This window comes from Orbicella faveolata, unplaced genomic scaffold, assembly GCF_042242905.1.
Source record: "Orbicella faveolata isolate gen_17 unplaced genomic scaffold, um_ofav_v1 contig_24, whole genome shotgun sequence".
NCBI classification, from domain to species: Eukaryota; Metazoa; Cnidaria; class Anthozoa; order Scleractinia; family Merulinidae; genus Orbicella; species Orbicella faveolata.
This window is the reverse complement of record NW_028301552.1, coordinates 19,394,882-19,407,720: the sequence shown is the minus strand read 5'-3', so window position 1 is coordinate 19,407,720 and position 12,839 is coordinate 19,394,882. Positions and strand designations below refer to the sequence as shown.

The window sequence follows — 12,839 nt, the reverse complement described above, 5'->3', positions numbered from 1 at the left end:
TTTTATTAAATTTTTAAACTTTTTTTTTAGATTTCTTAGACTTTTTACTGTATATATATATTTTTTTCGCTCGAAGTTGTCCGTCCTCGTTTTCCACAATTGCCTATATATATATATATATATATATATATATATATATATATATATATATATATATATAAATATAAAATTGTTCCTTTGGAACTAAGTAATTTTACTGAAAAGCAAAGAGCGCGTTGCCAGTGAATATACGCCGTGTGGGCGGTTTTCTGTTAAGTGCACTCTTCTGAGAGGGTGAACGGAAAGAAAAAACGACATCGTATAAAACGTCAGCTTGACAAACAGCCTTTTTAAACAGCTTCTTTAAAGTACCTCTACCCTGTGATATGTCAGATGTATAGTTTTTAGCCCATTTCTTTCTGCATTTAATTTGTGTTACGAATTGACGAAGTAGTAACTTGATGTAACCACATAAGAGCTAAATTAAACATCTCGAACAGCGCTCTTGCTGAGTTTTCGTCTGGAAGGAACATTAGCAGGTTTAGTAGATATCAACTAAAAATACAGAATTTTATAGACATTTCTCCTTTAAAGATCTGCCAGGTATTTGCAAATCTGCTATAGCTAGGCTGTTTATTCTTGTTCCAGAAAAAAGGACGGCATATGCTTGTTTTGATTGCTGCCGAAATAAATTTATTTATTATGTAGGCACGACTGTTATACTGGAAATTACACCACTCGTAAAATTCATACTATACTTCATATTATACTTCATCCTCACTAGTGAGGATGTCGATGACAACAAACAGTCAGTTTGTCTATTTAATGAAAAGGAAATTACCATGTGGTTTGAATATATGAATTTTATTTTCTCGTGTTAAAAACAATATTTACAACTCTAAAATAAAATTCATATTCTCGCGCCGCCGTTCGTGTAATATCCTCTGTGTCTTACAAGGAAGTTCCTTATAGATATCATGATATCTGTGAATCTTTCTTGAGGTGGCTTTTGGTTGCTCTTCAGGTTTCAGAGCCATATAAGAGTACTTGGGTTGCAACCCTCTTCCCAGTTTTGGAAATTTTTTCGGGCAAAACGCTTATGATTCGAGCAACAGATTTTCGTACGATAATGAAGTAATATTTTCTTTTAAAATTTTGTGATTAAACTTGGATGTCAATCGAGGTCGATCAGACGACCTCTCAAACTACATATTTTTGAAATGATGACTGTTTCATTAGACGTGGGAACTGTGAACGTTTTTGTTTTTACTGCAATTTGAATGTGTTTGTATTCCGATTTTAACCGTGACGTTTTCGCGCATTTTGTAATTTTTTCGGGCAAAAAAGTCACTCCCCAAGTCTAAAGGTGCCGTACACCAATGTTGCCAGATTTCAAAGAAAAAATCCCGAACTTGGTCAATTCCACATTTAGACAAAGTCTTAGCTAACATTGATTATTTTTATTGAACCCTGGCCCTCTTAAATCCATATCCTGTTAACCATTAAATCCATATCCTGTTTCAGACCTGCCTATTAATCCCCTAGTTCAGACCCATGCTAAGGCATTGTGAAGGGGTTTTGTCGATGGTCTTATCGATAATGATGAAAAAGCAGCTTCTTCTAAAAAATATACTCAATTCAAGACTAGAGTGGAAAAACCATAAGCTATTTGAGACCAACATGGCTAAAATCGGCTACCCCCTCGCCCCCCCCCCCCTCTCCTTTAGCAGTTGAGCGAGGACGCTTCGGCTTTGCATTAATGAAAATGAAACAAACAAAGTCAAAATGCTCAAGTTGTACCCAGCTTCTTAGCTTGGTAAAACTCAAAGGCCGAAGTAGGGTTTGATTTGTTCAGAATGATGTTCACGTTGTCGAAACTTGTCAAACGATATCATCAAAAAGGAAAAGTGAAATAATAATAATAATAATAATGAAATTGACTCGAACTTGACTGGTGTAACGATTTAACTCTCATTGTTACTTTGAAATTCGTTAATTACTCTACTTAATCGTGCTTCAATAATGGTTGTCTGTCGGTCTGTCTAACATATATGGAAACTCTTAACAAACACTCTTCAATAAAGACGATCGCCAAAGAGCCACCTGAATTTATCTAATGTTTTACTTCACGTTTTCTTATATTCTCTATATATTAGAATAATAAGAAAAAATAGAAAAAAAGTATAGGGTAAGTACTACCTCTTCGGTGATATCTCTTTAAATTTAGTACTAGTCTGTCCACAGATGTTTATTTATTTTTTACTACGAGTTATTTTTCGTCAGGAGAGCAAGCGATGCCAGCACGCGAGAATAGGCGCGTAGCGCGAGATGGGCGCCTGAGGGTAATACTTTTGCTTGCGATCTTGGCGGACTCAAGACAAAACACAGGGTCTGTGGATAGACTAATTTGCTGCTTAAATGCCAAATTCTTATAAGATTAAATTTGGAAATACAGTTAACAATAAAGATTAGCGAAAAAACTGAGCAACGACGTTTCGGTGTCATCCTGGCACCATTTTCAAGTTAAAAAATATTTGTGCGAAAAGTAAACTAATTTATACCAATGGTGGAGGTGCGAAATTGAATAAATTAAGATTAAGATAGCTGTTCAATGTTCAATGTTCAATGTTGTCAGTAGCAACAAAGGACCAGCTATTTCAATTTAACGGTCAACTCTACCAACAAATTGATGGAGTAGCGATGGGCTCTCCCTTGGGTCCCCTAATGGCCAATACTTTTCTTTGTTCTATCGAGGAAAAGCTACAAAACGAGAACAAGTTGCCAGACTTCTACAGACGCTACGTGGACGATACACTAGCCACAATGAAAGACATACCAACCGCAGAAGCCTTTCTGAAGACTTTGAACAACTGTCATCCATCCATATCCTTCACCATGGAGATCGCATCTAACGGTAAGCTACCATTTGTCGGCATTGAAATATGCAAGAAGGGCTGCAAGCTGGTAACAAGTGTTTACCGTAAACCCACAAACACTGGTCTCCTCTTACACCACCAAAGTCATGTCGACAACCGCTATAAAAGATCTTTAGTTAAAACCATGTTAAACCGTGCTTACCGCTTGTCCTCAACATGGGAACTATTCTCAACAGAATGCGAACGCCTTAAACTGATCTTTTCTAACCTCAAGTACTCAGATTCTCTTGTGAACTCCACCATCACCCGTTTCGTTAATTCAGTGATGTCACCAGACACAAGATCGACGCCTCCAGCAGAGAATATCTACCGCATTGTCCTACCTTTTAAAGAACAGAAATCAGCGGACATAGTAAAGAAACATCTCTCGGACTTGAGTAATAAACTTGATCACAAACTACAGCCGGTGTTCAGAAGCCGTAAAATTGGCGATGATCTCAAAGTACAAGAGCCAAAACCACCTTTGATCAATCAACAGTGCGTTGTTTATAACTATATATGTGATCTGTGTGATGCAGAATACGTCGGTTACACTAGCCGTCATCTTTACAAGCGCATTGAGGAACACCGATTTACCGCCATCGGAAAACACCTTCAAAATGAACACCGAGTTGATACAGTTGGTGACCTGACTAACAACTTTAAGATCATAAAGAAATGTCAGGGAAAGTTCGATTGCTTGATCCACGAAATGTTGTGGATTCACAAGAAGAAACCGAGCCTTAACACACAGTCAGACTCTATTCGCGCAAAAGTATTTGTTTAGGCTTTGAACAGACACTGAACTCATTACCAGTGTTTGACACCTCATTGGAATGAACATGAACATTGAACAGCTATCTTAATCTTAATTTATTCAATTTCGCACCTCTACCATTGGTATAAATTAGTTTACTTTTCGCAGAAACATTTTTTAACTTGAAAATGGTGCCAGGATGACACCGAAACGTCGTTGCTCAGTTTTTTCGCTAATCTTTATTGTTAACTGTAAATGCCAAATGCCAAGACAATCGTTCAAAAATCACGGCTGACTCGACGTCATTGAGCTGATTTACGGGCCAGTGCCGTTTGGCTATGCTCTTGCCGAAACAGGAACTTCATTTGCATGAGCTTTGTGCGACCTTCAACGTGGACAAAGAGTTCCGCTAGAGTCAAGCATAATATTAATTTAAGTTCTGCATGGCTCTCAGTGGAAGAGTAGATAATAGAACATCAACGCTCAATGACAAAATGATTGAGATGAAGAGGCATTCTTCATTTCTTTTTTGTTTGAAAGGTAAGTGCAACTATATTTCTAGTTCGTAATTAAGCCATGTAAGTAATTAAGCTTTCGTTCCGCCCTTCACGCGGTCGTTAAACGTGACTGACATAGTTGCATGCATTCGTCTAAAGGGTAGTAGTTAACAGTCGCTTTAGCATCTCTTTGGCGAATAACAAGCTTTTTTGAATCAAGGTCGAGCTAACTGAAGCCAAAGGGGGATTTCAGTATTTTTAAGAACTCCCAGTGAGCAGTGATAAGTGTTGACAAGACAATGACTGAGCACAAACATGAATAATCTTCGAGTAAAAGCGGGGTACAATGAACGGCAAAAATCGAAACGAGTGGCTCAAAGAGACTACACAAAAGTATTGATAATGACAATTGCATAAATTCGTAAAGACGGCGAAGTCATAAGTGCCATGGAAGTGGGTGTGTAGAAAAGCTAATAACGGTTACGTTAACTAGAATGGCTGATCAAAACGCGCAGCTCTCGTGGTCGCTGCAAGGGTCAAAGCTGAGCGAGCAAAATTCTAAATCTTAAGGAATATCTAGGTATATATATATATCGAGGTATTTGAATTTTTCTGAAGTGGAGTTGCATTGCTCCTCCGACTCGTGGCGATTGCTGAGCTGTTTTAGTCAGTTGATTCATAGACGCTGACTTTCCGCCTGCATGCATGTTGAAACAAATCAACGTTGATCACCACTGACGCCTACATTCATATCAACAACGTTAATAAGAAATATAAGGAGTAACGTAATTCGACGTTTCGATGTATCCCACATCATTATCAAGAATAAAAATCGTTAAATGTCAAAGTTGTTAACAAGTAACTCAGTGACCATTCGGTCTCGTAATAACGTTAATACCCATTGTTTAACTTGCTAAAAGTGTGTGGCAAAATTATATTTCGCCTGATAATTTCCGTAGTTGAAATAAATAATTTCACCCAAGGACATGAAAAACCTGAAATCATGCCTGATTTCTGGCGAATGACCTTTCGATAATTACGCGGCTCGCGCAATTAAATCTACAAGTAACAGTGACCTGAAGGACCTGAAGGGAAGATCCATTCTGTAATAAAACATAGTGCCTATAATATATTTAGAAGATCATGATGATCTTTGCTAAGAAAATTTAACCACCAACAGCTCCTGACTTTAGAGCGAGATACAACGATTTTTTTTTCTTTTAGCGGAAAAGTAGATCTATTATGAATAATGATTGATAACCATTGCATTCCTTTAAAGTTTTGAGTTCCGTTTTGTACCCGTATGACGTCATCGAAACTTGCGAAACGTTATCTGCTAACTCAGCAAAGTTGCTTATTCAAATACGTTCATGTCACTTCACATGCCTCCTTCGAAGTATTTGCATAAGATGTTCTCAAAACCAGTTTTCGAGAAATTCCTTCGGCAGTCTGAACTGTTATAAGAAACTTTCTGCTGGAATCAGAAGTTTACCGAGTTGGTTTAGAAGGCCTGGCCTGGTGTAAATTTTTGGACAACAGTGTGACTACACCTACCAAGGCCACTTAAGCAAATTTCTTTGCAATTTGACTACTGGCATTTTAAAAGTTTTAAAATAGTTACTAATAAAAATGACAACAAATCTGTTGCCTTTGTCATGTACAGCTTGATTTCATCAATAATTTGTTGGATAACTATTGTTAACCTTGGCAATTTTTTTCAGTTTTTTGTCGGGCGGCCTTGGTTCGAGTAGTTGCACTGTAAGTTCAATTTGCTTTCAAAGGGAAGAAGTAAGTGAGAGAAAAAAAGTCGGGTTGGGTCAACGCAAACTGCCATGACATTACACACTTAAAGTAAAAAGCAACATGTAGCTTTTCTGGATATGTTTTTTGTTCGCCAAGCGGTTTATCGTTTCTGCCCAAACACATTTGTGCATAAGAATGGACTCGTTACACTTGATCACACAAATTTCTTTGCTTGCCTACAGTAGTTTTCCTTCTTTATTTGTATATATTGGCCCACAGACGCTATCGTTCAACGCTTCTGTGGAGCCGTTTCAATCCGACTTTGTGCCAAACAGCCCCGGCATAAAGATTCTCGCATGATAAGAAAAACGTTGCCTTTTCATGGCCGAGCAGAAGAAGATTTCTTTGTTACATGCATGGCTTTTTCAGACCGGTAAGTTACAGAAGAACGCGTAGAAGCTTTCCATTTGACATATACACTTGCTTGGAATTGAGAGGTTAGCACTAAAGAAATTTGGCGTTTCGTGAGCGAAGTTGAATGATGTGAAAATGAGCAATGAAATGCAATTTTTTTAGTTCCTTTCTGCTCAAAGTTATAGGTGAGAAGTAAATTTTACGATAGCTGAAAAGCATGGCTTGCAGTATGCCTAACTTACAGATCTTGACGCGGCGCAAATAAATAGTTGTTGTACAAATGCTACTTGTACATGTACAAATACCAGATGTCTAAATGGAAGCTAGTGGAGTTCAGTTACTCTCCTGACAAGGAATGTTTCATTCTGTATGTCAGTTTAAATAGGTTACCAATTTTGCGACGTAAAAGAGCAAAAACATATATTTACGTTTTCAAACCTATCAAGACAATTAGCTATCCACCCATGTGGCACGACAGACAACTTCATTTCTGATAGTAGGCATAACTCCCACTTAGCAATTTACTACAAACTTGATTATGTCTTCTTTCAGGAAAAATCAAATCAAACGCACTAAATTCTATATAGATTAAATTGAAAGTTACAAGAAACAGTCGTATGTCGTCAAAATATGTATATTAGTAACCATAATGCGTATTGATAAGTTGAGCAGTACGTATGGCGACCTTAGCATAAAGGTAAGCCTAAATGGCTTGCCTCAAGTTTAAGAAAATAAGAACACGGGGCACAGTTTTGCTTAAGTTGAATAATCATTTCACTTGGTGTAGTTTCGTCCCCAAGACAAAGAATTGGGTTGGCGATAAGGATATATATCCCGGGATGTATATCGGGGTGGGGGAGGTGGAGGGTACTCCCTTATATGGGCTATATAGGTATGTGCGGCCCCAAAGGGTAGGGTTTTTTGATTTATATTCCCCGAGACTTCTCCTGTCTTTGACTAGTCTTTGTATCTACCTCCATAAGTCGTTCCTTCAATAAGAAACATTCTGTGCCTTCAGTTTATGTCTGTGTGTTATTATATCAGATCTACGATGAATTTGCAAGACTTACAATATTATGTTACTAAATAGTAAAGATTGATCACACTTTTGTCACCATCTGCAACATATATATATATATATATATATATATATATAAACGTTTGATAAAGCAAGGACGGACAACTTCTGACGGTCAAAAAAGTTAAAAAGTTAAAAATTTAATAGAAAAACGTTTCGGTCTTAGACCTTCATCAGTTACCTTTAATTATAAGGCTAGATCGGCATAACTACATGCATTTTTTGGACCCATGGCCGTGCCATGAATCTGAAGAAAGAAATTCTCCTTAAAAACAGAATGGTTGCTTTTCAAACAGATTTTTACGGCTTCTAATATGCAAGATGTAGACGGAATTTTGTTTTCCCTAGCATTCAAAGCTTTCCTAACTGCAGTAAGACCAAGTTTGTTATCGATGTTGGGGAACATTGAAACCACATCCCACGAAACCAGTGAGGTGCCAGTTGGAAAAGGGCCACTCGTGTTAAGATCTCCTATTTTGTTAAGCAAATCCGTGGTGTCCTTAATAAATGATGGTAATTTACGAGCAAGTGGTTGCAAATAGAATTCGGTAAAGGCCGACAAGTTCTCAATTACCGTACCACAACAAGAGGTAATGAGTCTTAACGGGTTGCCCGTTTTGTGCGTTTTAATGTTCCCAAAGGCAACTCCTGGTTTCGCTTCCTTATTTAAAACCCACTTAGCTATTTCGGGGGAAATCTCACCCTTTCCAAGCCATTTGGAACACCAACTACTTACTAACGCTAAATGCTTCGAGGTAGGATCTGATTGCAAAGATTTGTAGTGCAGCTGATTGTTGAGCTGACCAAGCATTTTTTCTTCGTACTCTTTATCATCAATTAAAACAAAACGGGAACCTTTGTCCTGTATCCGAATCACTACATTAGAGTTTCTAAGTTCCTTAAGGGCAACACGTTCTTTTCGTGAAAGATTATCTCTAGGTTGCTTAATGTTCTCATGATTGATAAGATCACGCCTCACATTAGCTAAAAAAAAGTTCAAGTTCAGGGTACCTGGACGTAGGAGGTCTCCATTTCTTTTCTTTCGGAACACGAGGTAGATGGCTAGGGGTTGGAAGGTCGTCATCAGGATTGGTATCCATAAAGAAAGCTGCCGTCCGTAATCGGGCTTCAAAGATCTCCAAATCGTCATACACGCTCTGCCAGTTGATATCTTTGGGCGTGGGGCAAAAGGAAGGTCCCTTCCGGAGCAAGTTAACCTGATCTGCTCCAATAGGCAGACTAGAAAGGTTAACGGGGTCTAGCTGGTGTAGATGCTCTGTATTGACGGGGTTTGGCAATCTGCGCCTTTGACGAAAACGCTGGCGCTTCCTAGAAATCCTAGCACCTTTATTGTACCGTCGAATGCGTCTGACTGTAGATGGATTGTCAGTGGCGATGGGTGAATCCAATCCAGGATCAAGAGGAATAGTCTTGAGCCACTTGCGCTTTTCTCGTTCTTTCAGGGTGTGAAGTAGAGAGGCGTTTTCACTCTTGAGACCGTTCCATAGGAAAAGGGCTGTGCCATGGTTAACTTTCGAAAACAACTGTTCTCTGTGAAGTCTGAGCTCCTGTTGAAGGAGGTTAACCTTCTCGTGGGAAGCACGTAAAACCGCATTGCAAATGTCCCTCGATGTGCGTTGAAGTGAGTGTTTACAAAACGTGTTAAGACTAACATCATCAATGTTCAAAGCCAAATGAAAGCGAAAATTAAAGCCAACAGGAATAACGTTACGATCCAAACAACGTTTAAGGAAAGTACAATGGTGCTGATATCTGGAGAGCTTGTTCCAAACAAAAGCAGCTATGCTGACTATGGAATTAAGACGTAGCATCTTTGGATCAACCAGGACGGACGATTCGAAGGCGGATGAGAGCGGAGTATCAAATATTAAAAACGGTTATAAAATGCCTCAAGCCAACAAAGAATGCCACTGCGTCAGGAGGATCAATGAAGATTCACAGTCCAAGCCTCACCGCAAAAATGAATTTAAAAACGTTTGATAAAGCAAGGACGGACAACTTCTGACGGTAAAAAAAGTTAAAAAGTTAAAAATTTAATTAAAATTTAATTTTTAACTTTTTAACTTTTTTTACCGTCAGAAGTTGTCCGTCCTTGCTTTATCAAACGTTTTTAAATTCATTTTTGCGGTGAGGCTTGGACTGTGAATCTTCATTGATCCTCCTGACGCAGTGGCATTCTTTGTTGGCTTGAGGCATTTTATAACCGTTATATATATATATATATATATATATATACGAGATAGAATATCCGGTCTTTGCTCAATGTTCTCCCATGTTCGAGCCTGCGGTTTAGCTACATGGCATAAACCACTTACATTACGTTATGGAATCCACTAAAAGAGCAATTCAAAGACTTGGAATTTTCGCGACTTGTAAAAGAACTGTGTTGTTTTACCAAATTAGTCCAATTTTAAAGAACACGAGTCATTTATAACTTCAGTCTGCTATTTTTGAATTCGACGCTATCATAATGTTGAAACGAGAAGCGCTCAAATAAAGAAGGTTTCTCTTTAGCATATTGGTATTTTTACTCAGGGCATCACTCTCCCGTGAGGGACAAAAGAAACTTAACAAATTTGCAATTTTGTTCTGGAAGCCTCGGAGTCATGTCAGAATAGTGACATATCGAACGTATATCGAACGTGGCCTATAAGTGTGGAAGGATATGCCATTTGTCAGTTGGTGAACGAACTTTTTGCAAGTTTTTTGGGACTGTACACCAGCGTGGAGCTGGGCATAATGTGTATTAAAGTATCGTGAACTGTAACAATATCTCTGCATGATTGGAAATGAAAAGTAATTCTCGGCCAACACGCCATTTTTGTAAAGAATATTCTTTAATATATCGAGCGTGGCACACTGCACTGAGTTCAATATACTTTCAAAGCAACTAGTCATTTTGATTACATCACTCCTCACTACACATTGGTCCGTTTTGGTGGCGTGACATTTTCACATATTGAAAGTCGAAGATGGCGAATATAAGTTTTAAATGTTTTTTTTTTTTTAAATTAAAATTGCATCGACTAATTATCACTTTAAATATTTGTATAAATCTTTATTAATATCAGACTGAATCTGAAAAACAAAGAAAGTGGAGCCTTAAATGTTTGGAAGTGTTTTTGGTGAGATACTTGTTGTGTTCTATTTTCACGAGTAAAGTTTCTAGGTTAATCTTTGCACAAGCGCTAGCAGTGCTCAGTATTTGCTACGACTGACTGGTTTAGTTGAACTTCCGGCTCCAAGCCAAGGTTGCAATTAAAGGTTTAATTACCTTGCTGGTTTACAATAAAGGCCCTATGACGCAAATCAAGTTTCGACATTCTAAGGAGCACTTTAGATTTTGAGAAAAAAAAAAAAAAATGCGGTCAGTTAATGCGGTCAGTTAATGAGAAAATAAATCGTACGTGCGTGACTTTGTGACAATACGAGTACCTTGTAAAATTCCTTGTGACTATCTAAAAATTTCTTGTTGTCGCATAAAGTGATTTGTCCCGTTGTTCCGCTTGTGTTAGCAGGCGAGAAACAAGTAACAACGGTCGTCTTTAAATCTCTCGGCCTATGTTTATTCACTATGTGTCTGTGAAAAGTTGTGACCTTGTAATATATTCCCTCGCTTGAGTTTATTTTTTGATATTGGTTAGTTCATTTTAGTGTAGTAGCATTTTGTTGGAAAACGTCACACCCTCTGTTAATTCCTGTTTAGAAGTAATATATCAAACACGAGAGACATTGTTTCATCGGGATATCCAAACACCGAGAATAGAGTTGGAAAATACGACGCGCAGCGGAGTATTTTTGACCAAATTCGAGGTGTTTGGAAAGCCAATGAAACAATCTCTCGAGTGTTTGAGATTCCTTATCAATCAAAACAAACACTAAGGAGTAGACGGAGAAGTAAAATTGTCAAAATATATGCTAATTAAGACCGGGTATCTAAACCTCCTTCATGGTTGTGATCTTCTTTGCTTTAACTTGATGAATCATTAATGAGTTTGAGAAGTATGAGCTGAATAAAGCCAAATACAAGATTTCTCTTGTCAAAAAACGTGGAAAATACTGCATGGGAGCCATCTGCGCAAGAAAGTATGTCTTGTGTGGAAGCTTTGCTTTGATTTTAAATCAAACTACCAGGCTGTTTTCAAATGTTTTGCTCAAATGGTTGACGATTATGCAAAAATAATGATCACAAGCAGTAAAATGTTGACATTAATTGCTTTCCCGCATCTGCACCGACTTAATGTTCTAATAAATCAGCAAAAGTTTAACGACTTGATGTCAACACTTCCTTAGAATAAAATCAAGCTGGTAAATACATAATCAATGAAAAACTGAACTTAAAGTTATAATTAGTGCGCTCTGTTCAAATTTCTATGAACTGATCAAAAATAATGATCGCAATCAGTTTACTTGTGATATGGGAAAATAAGGATTTTTTTTTTACCCTAGCTGCGCCCAAAAAGCGCTATTACGCATTACATCATTATCTTCTTATTGCCAAATATCATATATATCACGCAAAAAATCAGTCAGAGACTCCAAACTTAAAGGTCTCTCTTGCCTTACTGGAAAATAAAATCAAATGCGAAAGGCAAATGTCCATTTAAAACTCTAACTGCAAAAATTATGAAGCTAAGTGACTCTCCTCATTTGTGACGCATGAAGCTTTTTCTTTTTCTACTTTTCTGTACCAATGTTTCAATGCCTGTTACAATGTTCCCAGTAATGAAAGCTAAGGTATCATGTTTCTTATTTGTTTTTTCGAGTTTCTTCACTTCATATCGTATTTTTTTTCCCCTGTGCAGTGTAGCCTAAAAGCTTTAGCAATGTAATTTAATTCTGTAATTAGCATTAGTTTTAGTACTAGTTGTGTGCTTGCGTTTATTTCAGTTTTTTAGTACCAACGTTAGCAGTGTGCTTGTAAATTGTTTTTTTTTTGGTTTGCGCTACAGAAAGGTGAAAAAAGTATTGTAAGCAGTGTACTATTAAGTATTGTTAAAGGGGCTCAGTCGCGGTCTGCGCATATTGAAAAGTTTAGCCTCAATTCGTCGTTTGTAATTCGTGTTAATCTTCTCCATCCTTAGCCATCCTTGTTCCTTTATGGTTTATCATTATCTCTTTAGTGTTTTTCTATCTTATTAAACTGTTATTTTCAGGTTTCCTACCATTTTAAGGTAATTTTTTATGTGGCCAAAATAACTCAAAATACCGCGACTGAGCCCCGTTAATATTAGCATCAATTGTTTTAGTAAGTAGGTTAAGTGAAAATGTTGTAAGTAATCAGTGATAGAAATCTAACTGTCCTTTAGCTTGTATTAGTTTGCATTGTAAGTAGTTTCAGTAGTGTTTTGCTTTGTGTTAATAGAAAAAAAAAAGATAAAAAAAAATTGGGCCCACGAATTGCGCAAAATATGCGACTTGACTCACTTGTCTTA

At 37.5% G+C, this 12,839-nt stretch overlaps 1 protein-coding gene across 6 annotated transcripts in view; it reads left to right on the top strand.

Annotated features, from left to right (window-relative positions):
* The first annotated feature begins 3,957 nt into the window (after window positions 1-3,957).
* Window positions 3,958-12,839, top strand: part of LOC110045593 (MAM and LDL-receptor class A domain-containing protein 2-like) — a 66,812-nt gene continuing 57,930 nt past the window's right edge. For all 6 annotated transcript variants that reach the window (XR_016207736.1, XR_016207737.1, XR_016207738.1 and 3 more), the window contains exon 1: window positions 3,958-4,191. Coding sequence is in view for 2 of the 6 variants with exons in the window: in XM_089291127.1 (XP_089147253.1) it covers window positions 4,095-4,191 (97 nt within the window). In the remaining 4 variants the exon portion in view is untranslated. The remainder of the gene's footprint in view (window positions 4,192-12,839) is intronic.